The sequence below is a fragment of the Cydia pomonella genome, chromosome 15 (assembly GCF_033807575.1).
Source record: "Cydia pomonella isolate Wapato2018A chromosome 15, ilCydPomo1, whole genome shotgun sequence".
NCBI classification, from domain to species: domain Eukaryota; kingdom Metazoa; phylum Arthropoda; class Insecta; order Lepidoptera; family Tortricidae; genus Cydia; species Cydia pomonella.
The window spans coordinates 6,137,790-6,153,347 of NC_084717.1; the positions used below are offsets into that span (position 1 = coordinate 6,137,790).

The 15,558-nt window shown below is 37.1% G+C and overlaps 1 protein-coding gene across 2 annotated transcripts in view; it reads left to right on the forward strand.

The window, feature by feature from the left end:
* The window catches only part of LOC133525645 (visual system homeobox 2-like), a 139,610-nt gene that overhangs the window by 57,818 nt on the left and 66,234 nt on the right, over positions 1–15,558 (forward strand). For both annotated transcript variants that reach the window (XM_061861971.1, XM_061861972.1), the window contains 2 exons: positions 5,216–5,306; positions 5,727–5,853. In XM_061861971.1, coding sequence (XP_061717955.1) covers positions 5,216–5,306; positions 5,727–5,853 — 218 coding nt within the window. The remainder of the gene's footprint in view (positions 1–5,215; positions 5,307–5,726; positions 5,854–15,558) is intronic.

The window sequence follows — 15,558 nt, forward strand, 5'->3', positions numbered from 1 at the left end:
TCACAAGCATATTTAACACAAAATACAGGTTGGTGTCCCTTTTTAAGTATAGAAAAACCTTAAGTGTGATTGTACAAAAACGTATATTTTCTAAAACCAGAAACACACTACTCTAGGGTATGCCTGCGCAGTTTTGCCTGTACAGTTCAACTGCACAGGTAAAGCTGTATAGGAAATTGCACAGTCGAATGCCACATACGCACCGTTTTAACTGTGCAGTTGGTAAAACTGCGCAGGCATACCGTAGTGTGTATGGCCAGCTTTAAAAACCTACGCGTCTACGTTAGGTGGCGCTGACATAAGTCACACAAGCAGCGTTTATGTTGCAGTAATCCAAAGTGTCACTGCTAAACACTGAAACTGGCTAACTATATATATATAACTAATATAACTAACTAACTAATATATATAACTATATTACTTTTTTTTTGATAAAGGTAAGCATTTGACCACAATCTCACCTGATGGTAAGTGCCGATGCAGTCTAAGATGGACCATGCTTACCTAAAAGATGTAGATAATAACCGAAACGCAACAGCAGAACATAAAAATGTAATCTACAAACCATACTGACATTCGTAACTTTTTATTCGACTTACGCATACAAACGCACACATACCTGTCAACTACCTAATTGAACCCCCACCTAACGGAAACATTTAAAAAACCTCCGCCATTACAGCCCGACCAATAATGTATGCGTTAACACGAATTTAGTCACAATCCAAATTGAACGTTAATTATCAATTATTAGAGTCTGTTTTTCAGTGGCGAGTTTCGAGGGGTATAATTGAAGGCTCGGAAAGCCTCTCGCTGCCACTTTGAGCACATAATAACAAACGTGCCGTGTTTATGTTTATGTTTATGCTTGCTTATGTTTACGTCTTGCTTATGTTTACGTATACGTTGTCCAGAGCGTAAGAAATCTAGACATGGCCTTCCCAGGTAACCTAGGTTAATTAGGAGACTTGGTTAGTTATGGTAACTTTATTTTTGATGATACGAAAATTTTATTAAAAACTTATTACTTGTAAACGTACTTTATGTTTCGTATTGTTTCTTTGGAGCTATACCACGTTATATTGAATTTATGACCTAATTAAGAGACGATTTTATTTTACCCCAATATTTTTTAACAACTTTGCCTGATTATTTTTTTGGAGATAAATACTAAATAGCCCAAGTTATTACAAAGTTCTACTGTGATTGACACGGTGCTAAGTACTTACATTTGAGGAAATGAATGGCGTAGTTAATTTTATTTCTATTTTTTGTAAAAAGTAATGAAAAGCGTATACCTAGAGGATCAACTGGTGTTATTCACATGAGAAAGTGAACGCTGAAATATGGTTTTTATCTATATTTCAGTTGGTTATAATGCTATATTTAGGTTTTTTAAGAGATGTACATTACCGTGCAAACTTACACCGAAATTTGGTTTGAACGAGATCTAATAAGTAGTTTTTTTTAATACGTCATAATTGATAGGGAACCCTTCATGGGCGAGTCCGACTCGCGCTTGGCCGCTTTTTTTATTTCATTACGAAGAACTTCACAGAAGAAATCGTGCAGTTTTTATCAGGTTCTTCAATTGTTAATAATAATGGAATTATTTGATGTAGCACGGTCTGTACTTATGTATAATTTACTTAAAAAAATACCGCAAACGTGACCGATATGGAACCACTAGCTTACTTCTGCAAAGTTCTTTCTGATACTAAAAAAAACGAAGCTTTTTTATAGCCAAGTAGCAAGCTTTTAAAAATATAAGTCAAATTCGTCCACTAAAGCGATACCCCTGACTGAGGGTGAGGGCTGAGACAGGTAGAGGGATGCATTCTGAAGAAATCCTATTTCTATTATATTATAATGAATATAACGCCATAGAATCAGGATCTTTATCCTATAAAAAATATTATTTTATTTTAAAGAAATACATACTACTAAAATATATCTAAACCTAAAACTAATTAAAAACTAAAATCTATCAGAACTTAAATATAAATATTAACTAAATTTGTATAAAATAACTACCTACTACCGGGCTGCCCCCGGTGCAAAGGTGCCCATCACGCTCACTGCATTGCCGCATTGGATAGCCTTTGCATCAGGAAAAACCAGAGGTCCAGGGGTCAAGGCCTCTTTCCAGCAGGCGACGATCCAGATATATTTAATATACTAAGCCAGATCACTCACGTATTTTTAAGTCGAAGATTACTCGGTATGTTTCGCTCGCCATATGGTAATCAATGATTTCCAATCTATAACCTTACTGGGTTAGCGGAACTTACAAAATGCAAAAAAATGCGTAAATTAGAGAAAGTTAAAATAACTGTAGTTATAAGTTAGTTATACGACAGCCAAAGTGACGAGACTTGTGATATCACGACCTATCAAAGTACTATGCGAAATAGCCCCCCAGCTAGTGTGACCAATCGATGGCGCGGATAGTCCCCGTCACGCGACGAATCACCAAATGCGTGAAAGCGCCAGAAATGTACTGCCAAAACCAAATAGTCATATCTCCTTAGGAGTATGAAACGATTTGGTCCTTTTGGTTTAAAAACAATGTGATGTTGACAACATAATAAGGTTATTATTTTAAATTGAGTCATATGGCTCTGGCTGTTCGCAGTTGTGTGTGGAGAAAAGAATTATACACCTAACATTTTTCAAAAACAACTTGTTCGCTAAGATTAATTAATACAAGGATTTTTTTGTGTGTTTAAGATGTATTTTTTATATTAAATAATTACACAACTAAGATCAATAAAGAATATAAATACATTCTATAGAAATTAATACACAAATCAATAAAATCGAGGTTACGCTCTCAGTTTAAAACGACATGCTTAAATTACATTAAACTTGGTATGAACATTCACGTAACGTAATATACCTATCTATATCTGTGTTTGGCACCGGTTTTATTGATAATTTTTTTATAGATAATACAAATAAAATATAGCGGATAGAAGTTTTGTATGTAAAAGATTAAAGTAAAGGCAGCTAGGAGCACTACGTTGTCATGTGTTGCACTAGTGAGAAATGCTTCCACTATCCACCGTACAATCGATATTAACCCCTTATTATCACATCAAACCGTGAATGTCCAGGGCATTAATACTGAACATGTGTACTTTGGTCACCCTTCGCTGTGACGCATTCGTCACACCCGTCACGGGCCCGTTGGGCTGATGTCCGAACCATGACGATTTCTGGACAAATCGTTAATCGATAAGGTTAAAGGGTTTTGCAGGTCCGGGGTAACGTCGGTGAACATTTTGTTTTCTAGAATGCAAAAAAATAATAAAGATTAGTCACATGCATTTTATTATGATTTTTTTGGGAATTATGCTGCTGCAAAGTATTTAGTAGTAGTCTCTTTTTTACTTGCTTCGCGTGCAGCAATTTTTTCTCAACTATAGTATGTAACTGGTTACTAAGCCCATGATTTGTAATTTACAATTGAATTGTAAACGTTGAAAATGTATAGGTACCCACCCTACCTACATACAAAAAATACGTACTACACTTCAAAGATACGTTTGACAATATGTTTTGCAAATATCATTTACAAATGAAACACACAATACAATACAATTTGAAATGATAATAAGTAATCCACTAGAAATCACAAATAATTATGTCTCACACTACTTCTACATAGAACAACATAACAGCGCCTGGCGCATTATGGGTCCCATTCCCATCAATTATATTTATAAGCAATACTGCAGGTAATATTTAAATTTGTCATAAGAAGTTACCGTTTTCATAGTTATTAAATGCATTCAACTGTTGACATTGGAAATGATGTTACAAATGATATGTTATGAAAAACTCGGCCTAAATACATATGTAAGTACTGTAATCTGATTTAACTAACCTAGACCAACTAACTTCAGTTCATACTAGATACATGATCAAAAGGTGCCTAATCAGTGAAATAACCTGGTTAGGTGACGTTAGCCGGACATTAACTGCTGTATTCCGTGATCCAGTATCTCACTCACGGGAAATTGAATTGCCCGGAGGCCATGTTGCTCTGTCCGACACTGAAGCAGAGTAAAACGAGTAGGTAGCACAGAAATATAGCTACTATTCATAGTAGGTATAGAATAAGGAAATAATAATAAGTAGATAAGTTCCTACTTATCTTTACTGAGAATGAGGGAGTGTTATAAAGAAGTATGGAGGGTATTATTCACTATAAGTATCTACCATCAGTTTTTTTAACTGTAACGTCATGGGACTTAAAAAGTAACCATTTTATGTTAAATGTTCTGCAAGCTTGTTAAGCTGTGGATTTGTTTTATTGATTATGTAGTGTTGATGAGGAGTGTATTGTTTTTCTACTGAAATAGTAAGTCTTACATAGTTTGATCCGCATTTATAGACGGAAATTAGATATTTAGGCGGGAGCAAAATTGAGGGATGTCGTAGTCTGCTAATCGACCGGTTAAAACCAAATCACACAGACATAGGTAGACACAGATAGCTACCATTCCTAAAGGGGAGATAAACTACTTGTTTTCATGTACTTCGTCCGGATTCGAACCCGCTACGATTGTGCGACAATCCGCCGCTAAGTGGATTAGAGGCGTAGTTTGGGGCGGCTTGGCGGCTTAAGGGCTTAAGCTTAGGCGGGCGAGCGGTTGGGCCGTTTTTAGTTTGAGGGACGTGTAATTTGTATTTTATTCCGTATTTTGTACATTGGCTGGGTTCAATTACATTAGTATTTTTAATTAGTGTTGTAAAATGGTTAACACCTTTTTTTGAAAATATTTTAATTTGTTTTTTTTTTATCTCATGAGAAAGGGACATTGTTAAAAAAAAGGTTCTATCTAACACGTAGGTACTTCTAACATGATTAGTAGATAGCCTTTAAAGACATTGTATTTTAATTGCCACAAAATGTCTACTTGGTTAACTCATGGCTTTAAAGTGTAACCGTCTTACAAAAATCTGAATGTCCCATTCGGTTGACTATTTCTAAAGTTATATTTTTATTAAGATGACAATAATAAAATAATACTCCTAACTTTATTTACCGTACACGCCGTAATATATAACGGATAACTCTTCTGTGTTCCTAAAAACGCAAGATGCGTTTCTGTCTAACGCTTGCAAAATTCGTAGGGTAGGTACCAATGAATCTCTTGTAACTAATTTCAGTTGTAAACGAAGTAAAAAGAATTGTTTTTGTCGACAGGAGTGTCGTCTTTGGAGGCGGCGAAAGACTTCACTGTCGACGGACTCACGGGCTACAATGGAAAGAAGAAGAAGAAAAAACGCCGGCACAGGTAACATACGTCAAAAAAAAATCTACACATGTCACTGTATCATTATTAGACTGTATTAAAAATATTAAAATTTTGCTTTACCTGAGGACATAGCTAATGAAATTATTGGAAATGATACCTAAAACTTACAACTGGACCAACCAAGTTAAGGAATAGGTACCCTGGTTGATTTGGAATTCCACTAGATGCCGGCAAAGAATAATTTATCGTTGATCAAGAGGAGAGGTTGTGCAGAGTAGTAGGTTTATGATTAACTTCCTCACACGCGACTTCATTTGCGTTTAAGTCCTTTAAAAAACTTTCAACTCCTTTTGTTCCTCCGAGACCTTCGAGGTTTAACTTGTGTTTTGCCTTTTGATATCTAAGTAACATAACCGTTTTATAAATATAGATGATAATAATAATTATTTCAATTTGCAGCCGAACAATCTTCACATCATACCAGCTCGACGAGCTAGAGAAAGCCTTCAAAGACGCACACTACCCCGACGTGTACGCGCGGGAGATGCTCTCCCTCAAGACAGACCTACCCGAAGACCGCATACAGGTGAGTCTTATATTCTATTTAATTTATTTATTTATATAAGAAATTCCAATAGCTATAAAAAATACATTAAACTTTTTAGATAGTAATACAGAGCCAACTCGCAAATAGAAACTGTTTATATAATTACAAAATCTCTTGTGCATTCTTCCATATTAACGACACGAATGAATATAAGAACTGCTTAGTTCCGTAACTAACTCTGATAAGGCTAGGAGAAGTTCTTGGTGCAAAAGGCCTTCGAAAAATCTTGTTGAGATTTTTTTTATGACTTTTAAACTCTCGTCATAATTTACGTCAGTACAGTGTCTTCTATTTGTGCGTGTGGCAATCCAAATGACGATGTGAACAGCGAGATATCCATTTTTCCCTCGTTTACATACATATTCGCGTTCACTATTTTATTTTACCCTACTTGAACGTGGTTACTGGTCTTGGACTGACATGCCAGATTAACTTGTTACACTAATCGATACAGTCATGATCGTTTAACAATCTCCAAAAACTCGAGCCACAAATCCAAAGCATATTAAAGCTGTCAACAAATCCGTTTTTAACAATGGCATCGACGTACGTCGATCGAGGATAAAGGTAACCTGACGCGGTTTTTTGTCGAGGGTTGCTTGAGGGTGAGTTTTTGTGATAACGCGTGATTTTGTTGCACCAACGAACGGCCCATTGCCAACCTCCTTTGGCTAGGGTGTACATGATGTTACTAAGACGTAACCTAGTCTTACTCTAAATTTGAGGTTGACTGGTAGAGAATGCCTCGTGGCATTAAGTCCGCCTTTTGTATTGTTAGTTTTTTTGTTGTGCAATAAAGATTAAATAAATAAATAAGCAAACAATCTTATTGTTATAGTAGACTTAATGAGTAAAAGCGTATCTTTTAAACTGAACACTGTATTTGCAAGATTTTCTTTTTCTTTTGTTTTTCTTTGTGATCCTAAAATATCTCTATGCAACAATGAAAAGTATAAAATAAATTTTCCGGAATAATTAAATTTGATACAGTAAAGTTAGGTAAACAACAAAAATCATCCAAATAAAAACTTTGATATCTAAAATCTAAAAACACTAAGTAAGTAAATCACTATTTACAATTGACGAGTACGATAAGGTCAAAGACCTAGACAGTACAAAATAAACAACTTAGACACTTGAATATACCTAATAACTTTTGCCGAATTTGAGAATTCCAAATTTAACAATTTTCGCGATTTGCGATTATTTCCCGAAAATTACAAAATCATGCTTTTGATGATTGCGTTGAGGATCACGACCTAATAAGCAACGTAAAACATACCACTTAGACGCTTCAGCATGAGTAACTAATAGTATACCTATCGATACTTGGATATTTTACGACTATGTGAAAAAACGGTAAATCGAGGACAATCCTTGCTCTACACACAGCGTAGTTACACTAGTAGACCGTCACCCGACACCGCTGCAACTAGAGCTGCGCAAGATTCGCGGAAGGAAGCGATTTGCGAGTGATTGATTACCATTGTACGGTTTATTCGTCGATATCTGCACAATAGCTTAACATGAGGTAAAAAAAACAATTACGTAATGTGAAATTAAATCTTACGTCAATTATAGAAGTAGAAATAGAATAGTATTTTTATATGCGATTATTATTTTGCTTTTAGTAAATTCTTTAATTGATCATTATTAAAAACTACTTAGTAAGAGTCCATCCTTAATAGTTAAGTTACACGCCAAGTCTTACGTGACGTATGATCCCATACATTATCACTTCTAAGAATGCCAAGTCTAGCTTAAATGAGATAAGTGGTAGTCTAAGCTAAGGCAAACTTAACATGTTCAGAGTCTAGGTTTAACTTTCCCGAAAACTCCTGGCCTTTGTGTGAGACGTAAGATTAATATTATCATTTTTGCATAGCTATTATAGGTACTTATGTGTACCTACAGCTTCTAAAGTCTAATGTTAAACTTAAATATTAAAACATCCGTATATACATATACTCATCTACCCGATACGTACCTACGAAATCTACGAATAAACAAATGACAGAAAGCAATGGAAATCTGTAATGGAACGTTGATAAATTATGAATAGAAACATTTCGCATTCAGAAATGTTACTACTTATTACCTATGTTATCTCTTGATAGAAAAATGTAGCAACTTTCGAAACAACAATATTCTTAAAAACAATTCCTGTAGGTAAAGTTTCCACTTCCCTGTAAGTTTCAATCCGTTTATTCTTGTAAATGCTATTTTAATTAGAGCCCCTAGTTCCCGTCCGTTACATGCCCCCCTCCCCCCTCACCACCCGGCGCCCCCACCGCATTTATGAAAATTTCATTCCTAACCTTACAAACCAAACTAGACCCTAATCTGTAAGCATAAGGCTGATTGCCACTTAATTTTCTTGGAAAGGAAAACTTTCTCGATGTTAATCGATTTTGAAGCTTGTTTCTGTGGGTTAGAGTTTGCTTTTGTGTTGCGTGGTGTAGTTATGAATGATGGTTGAATTTTCGTTATAATGGCCGGCTAGGGATTAGGTTTCCCGGGGTCCCGTAATAAATAGATCGTTATGCAATCAAACGTACCCCGTGACGCGGGGTAACATACATGTTTATACCCTGTTATTTATATACCTAGCTATAACTAACCTAACTATTCGTTGTTCTAAGTTGGAAAATTGTGAAATCCAGGGAAATAAGTTCAATCTTTCTATCCTTTCGTACTAAAACTATTAGGTACGGGCGTTTCGTATGAATCCGTCAAAATCGGGAAAATCCATTTTCCCACAAATTTAATGTGTTTTCAATGGGTCAGCTAGGGAGTTCCAGTTCCTATTCCTAATGACATTCCGTGAGTTTTTTATAAAATTATGATTTATATCTTGGGAAAAGGTGGCGGCAAAGACGTCAACTTTGACATTTTTATGCATAAACAATACTTAGGGTACCTACAAAACGTTTTTTTTTACATACACTTAGGTTAACCGTTGGTATGTAGGTACATATATATAGGAGTACATCTGATATTGAAATGTAGCTAAATATTTCTCAATTTTTTTCTAAGCGGTAGGCAATACTTAATACTACCTGTACGTAATACTTAAAACATTATATTAGGTATGCTTCAGGTAAACAGTAAACACAGTCCGGCTTCTAGAGAATTCTCAAATTCAGATCCTAGAACGTCTGTCCAATAACTAATCGATTACAGATTACCGATCGGTAAGCACGCTCGTCCGATTCGAGACACGAATCAATTAACGCCAGACAAAGCCGTCTCGATTGAAATGTTCAATACACGCCAAATTAATTATCGCACAGCGCCATCTGTGTGCCGGCCGCGCAACCGTAGCCATGGCAACCGCGCCCTGATTGGCCACTTCTACCCCCCCGCGGCACACCAGAACAACTCAACTAAAACATGCCCTCAATCAAATCTCAACCCAAAGCTACTTAGCATAAGGTTTATATTTGAGTAGGTTGTTTGAGCGCTTGGCGCGCCGGTGTGTGCGCGAGTTGTTTTATTAGCTCCGCCCTTCTTAGCGGCATGGCGGCCGGTTTTTGTCTTGGATCGTCTTTTTGCGTCGGTTTTCCGTGATGTGTGCACACATTTATAGGTCGTGTGTACGTGTGTTGTTCTTTTGCGTCGGATGTTGGTGGGAATGACATCATCTTGTGACGTGTAATAGTGTAGTAAGACTAGTAATATCCAGTTATCGGGCGAGGGTCAGTCCAGGCACTTGGCTCGGTGTATTTTTTTTAATTCAAAATAGTAGGGAAACAATATTCTGAAATTAGTTTCATCAATTTTGGATTCACCAGACTAATTACCAATATCCTCTATTCTCACACAAGTCATACAACTATCAGTCTATTACCAGCTACACTAGAAATTTAATCTGATGTGGATAGAGCAGTGCCTTATAGGTTTTACGTTTGTTATAGCGAATCGGAATGAAGTTATTTCCTGGCAAGGATCGTGCACCCCGGCAGCGGTTACGGACGTTACGGTCGAGTTTCCTACAATTACGAGCGATCCACTGAACTAATCTCACCATTGGGTGTATTCTCAAAGTGTGTTTGTAAAAGAATATTTTTATGACGTGTATAGTAGGTACGCGCTTTCTCTAGTATTTGAGATACCTAAATATTGATTAGTTCAGTAATTTTAGCAATTTACCTTATCTTTCTTGATATAAAGCGGGAAACAAATGTCTAATAAGACATCCCTAGTTTGCGTCAGGCTTAATTGAATTGATAATGTAAGCTCCATACATGACGTACCTATTTATAGCATTTGACATATCTAAGGACGGGCTTTATGGGCACTAAGATTGGTAGTTCAGTGGTGTCACTCACGAATTCGAGGCAACCATGCAGTCTAACGTAACTAGTTGCTAACGCGTGTGATGCGGACTCATCAATCAATCGCGTTGAGGCGTTAGACTGCACGATTGGCTCAAATTCGTGTGCGTGACACCGCTGTACTGGCCTCATTCTCATTGCCCGTATCTATATAAGGCCCGTCAATGACTTAGCATGAAAACTTAGCGTGGTCCAACTCTAATTAAATATTAGGCTTTAAGTATCCTTTACAATAACACTTAAACTAGGTACCAATAATACCCGTAGACATTTAGGAATGCCCAGATATTTCAGCTCAATTAACCAAGCTCACCTAGACGTCTGGAAATTTGAACGTCCTAGGGACTCCAAATTCTAGACCGATTTGGGCTCTTTACACCATTATTCAGCTTCGCTAGCACCCAAAAGCCTTGAGATGCACATGCATCGGTGTTTCTACTTTGAAATCGCAGTTTAGGGTGCCTACTCAGGAAACCTGTTTAGATATTAACAGAACGTCTTGAAGCCGTCAATTCAAACAGGATGATTTTGTGGTCTGACTTACTCAGAGTTGTATATGTACCTACTTACATATGTGCAAGTAATATGTAAGTTTTACTGAACAACTTCCACTATGCAACCACGAAATGGCGAAAAAAAATGTCCTATTCACAAAATATAACACATGCATTGACATGGATATGATTCGCCTAAATCTATGAAACAGCCGGCATACTAAAAGTAGTTCAGCAGGGCTAAGATGGACGGCTGTTTATCATCTAAATACCTAAGTAATAAGTATGACCGTTAATCTGCTATTTAAATTTAAAGGTCTTTTAGAGAAGTAGACTGTTGCTGATCTTTATTTTATGGGCCCACAGACCCTCACCGTGCCCATTTGATGGACTGGTCAAGGGAATCAGCAGTGAAATATGAAACTTCCATACAATACAATAAAATTTAGCGAACGAGTGAGCGGTGACAGACGGTTTGGTGCATCAAGTGACTCGTAAAGATACGTATCTCAAGGTCGTCACTGAGATCATATAGAAACTCCATACATCGCTTTCCTTGTTTATTTATAATAAGTTGTATGAGAGGTATGATAAGTAAAATGCTTATTAAGCTTAAATCTTATTATAAATATTTTTCGCATAGCTCGCTTAAAACTTAGCGGGAGGTTTTTATTCTATGTGTAAGTACTCTATTTCTCGATGCTTAGATACATTGTACACCTCGTGGTTCGATGAGGCAAATACTCGCCAGTTATTGGACCCGATGGAAATGACGGCTCAGGATAGCAAGATTTGAAAACGGCGTATGATCTATAGCATTGCCTCTAGAGCAAGGGCTTTTGGTAAGTTAGCTAGGTTACACGTCGATGCTTCCGAGCCGATTATTGCGTTTCGTGGTAATAAGGCGTCGACACCGCTTCTATCCTGTCAGTCGAAAATTGGCATTAGAAAGATCCTACAAACTGAATTTTCACCTAAAAACGTTCGAAGTACTTAGCGGTGACAATTCAAGAAAAGGTTATGTATTTTCATGAGCTCAGACGTTTTCTTTTGGAGCTAAGTGATATACCCAATGAAGAAAATAAGATGTTGGGTGTATCGAATGCATCAGGTCAACCTCAAATATACTAATTTCTAGACCATTTTGTACCTTGTTACATTGATCATATAAAAGCCTAACGTCTTTTTGTTACTGTTACAGGGTACAAAATGGTATACATAAATAAAATTCCGTGACTGTATATCGGTAGCCGATCGTAAAATCCTGAATAACTCACTCATTTATTTCTTAGGCATATCATGGAACGCACCCTTCACATTGAAATGATCATAATTCTCGTCCAACCCATACTCTTTGCGTAATAATTTAATAATTGTATAGACCTCACATTTTTACGTGTATATTCGTTCTCCATACAAATTGCTCTCATTTTTAAATGACTATAAATAGCTAGATTGCTCTGAAACTTTGTACATACAATAGGAAAAGGTATATATTTGCCTGTAATTAGTTTATTCAAGATACCATAGTTAAAAATACGGAGTCTATCATTTGTTTTATAAGCTAGAGCTATATAAACTAACTACAAGCATAGATATAGATCATGTCATTGTATGTGCAAAGTTTCATTACAATCCAACACGTTGTTTTGAAATGAGAACGAAACTCCGTTTGCATGGGAAGGTGAAATTCGGCCAAACTCTTAAAATAGAATACGCGCCATGTAACCGTATCGACCGCCTAATAAACGCAATGAAACTGCGAATTTGTAAGTACGTCTTCATTTGCATACGTCCCACCCTCGCCCCCACCGCTAGTGACACCACGGGTCGAGGATTTGGTAGGATAGGTACACATGACAAATGAAATTAACTCATGATGTTATTGTAATTGAAAGTACTGATTTAAACTTTCACTATTTTTACACATTATAAAATTATAGAATGGGACTTTTCACGTTTCGAGGACGGCGTTGTCCCCGAGGTCTCGGAGAAGACTGGCAAAAGTTGACATCAACATCTTTCTTTCTCGAACTAGATCTTGGATGTTTTGCGCACTAGGGACGTTAATCTGTCGACACACAACACTAATGATACGGAGGTAATTTTAGAACTCAATACGCAATTAAATACCGTTTTATAATTTTATAATACGTTTCTTTTCTTTTTCTGTGAGTTCTTTTCTTTTCAAGTAAAAATATACTGTGATTGTCGTTTTTAAATTCTATCTATTAACAATTATATATCCATGGAGATTTATGCACCAAAACGTCTACTCTACATCTTAATAACGCTATTCCATAATTTTAAAAACATTATGTACAGAAATTATCTAGATAGTTCATAAATACAAATAAATATTTATGTATTTAAATATGGTCAGAAATACAAATAAATTTGTATAAAAAATGCGGAATATTACCTTATTTGAAATATTTTTATGTAAAAGCTAAAAACGGCTCGCTTCAATCCGTTACGATAAGGTTTTGTACAGATTTATAAAACTGATCGCGAGCCACCAAACACCTCCAAGAAACAAAAATGAAACTGCTATAATACAATCATTTACAATCAGACATGAACATTTTCGTAGGTAGCGAAAACGAGTGCTTGACAAAATGAAACATCGATGTCTTAAAGTCAAAAATTAATCAATAGTAGAACATAACTTTCTAGTTCCTAGAAGTTTTAAGAATGAAAATCAATTACAAATCGATACATTATGGTCCTTTAGTAGTACGAATATTAAGTAGGTACAGGCAAGGTATTAAATATCGATACGGACAAAGTGCCAAAAATATGTACACACTACCTAAATGTATGTGCAATAAGGGCGTGTATACATATTTTTGGCACTTTGTCCGTCCCAATATCTAATACCTTGACTGTACATACATTTAAACAAAAGCTTTGGTATCTATACCTACAATGCCAAAATCATAAAAACACTACCAACAACAAAGAGGATAGCGAATATGCCCTAAATTTCGTAAATTATATATAATGACAAGGTAACATCGATAACATACATGTCGATATTTCAGTGTGTCAAAATAGGTTGTCTTATTTCGTCGTAAAGCATGGTTACCGCGCGCCACATAGCGAGTTAACTACCCTGGCTGTGTCCGGTGGCGCCATCTCTGGAAACGCAACGCGAGTTATTTGTGCGTGAAGTTATATAGCGCCATCTTTTGACAAAAGAGGTGATTATATTTTTTTAAGTTTTATTTCGTTTCACTTATCTTGCAACTGTGTCAATTCTGCCCGTAATTTTAAAGGTTAAATGTTTAATCGCTGACCGGTGTAATTATAGATACCTAAATACATATATTTAACTAAACACTTACCCATATTGACCGTATTGACCAACTTTTCTTATTTTAATGTTGGGGTCTTTCAGGAGGAGAATGGAAACTAGCGTAATTTAATTTAGGACATGGCTATTTTATTACCAGTCGGTACAAAAGCTTACGTGTAAGTGCTTAAAACTAAAAAATCCTATTATATTAAGTTGAAGCGCACAGGAGTGCGGGCGGCTTTGCAGAGAGGTTTTTGTTAGGCGTTATGATCCTGCGTTCTCCAACATGCCCCCGCGCGCTGAAAGCTGGCCTTTTATGTGGGAACATCAGCATTCAGCAATGGACATATCTTGGAGAATGCCCTTCTGACGACTCCATTAGCAGTGCGCACATCGGCGAGGCGATTAATTCCATCTCGTCCAGGGAAAACTGCAACGATGCGGCCCAGCCTCCACTTCAAAGGGGGAAGATTATCTTCTTTTAGAAGAACCAGAGTATTCTGGGATAAAGAGTCTCCGGCCGTTTGCCATTTGACCCTTTGCTGCAGATCCGAGATATATTCCTTGCTCCAACGAGTCCAAAAGTGCTGGCGCAGTTGTTCTACCCGTTGGAAGCGCGTTAAATAGTTATAGGAGTGGTTTCGGTAGTCAGGAGCTGGCAGCGCGGTCAGTGGACGGCCGATGAGGAAGTGTCCAGGAGTTAGCGGCATCAGGTCGTCGGGTTCCGTAGACAGAGCGGTGAGTGGCCGAGAATTTAAAATTGCCTCAATCCTAACCAGAGTAGTATTAAGTTGGTCGTATGTAAGATTAGAATTGCCCAGCACTCTGTTTAAGTGATGTTTTGTTGACTTTACACCCGCTTCCCAGAGACCACCAAAGTGTGGCGCGTAAGCTGGCAAAAAATGAAAGTTCGTTTCTACATTGGACGCACTTTCGGCAATAGAATTGCAATTGGATTTGAGGAACCTTGACAATTCGTTGTATGCGCCAACAAACGAGGTCCCATTATCTGAGTAGATATTAGCGGGCTTACCTCTGCGCGACATAAATCTATTCAAAGCCATCAAGTAATTATTGCTTGTTAGGTCACCAACCAACTCTAAATGTATGGCCTTCGTTGTAAAGCATATGAATATGGCGATGTACACCTTTACTATCCTACAACCTCTGCCCTGACGACTAGCCGAGTTGATAGGACCTGCATAGTCTACGCCTACATTGACGAATACGTGGCCTTCGGGGGACAACCGAGTTTTAGGTAAATTACCCATCAAAGGGCTAAGTACGCGTCCCTTCATTCGGATACATAGGACGCACTGTCTGTAACACAACTTAGCCAAATTGCGTCCTCCTATCGGCCAGTATCGCTCTTTAATAGTGGCTAATAAAAGCTGTGGTGGTGCATGTAATAAATGCTTATGCTCGAAATAGAAAAGCAACTTTGTAAATTTGTGAGTGGACTGTAAGATGATGGGATGCTTTTGCTCATATGGAAATTCCGAGTTTGCAAGGCGACCACCAACACGCATGATTGAATTTTCGTCTAAAAAAGGGG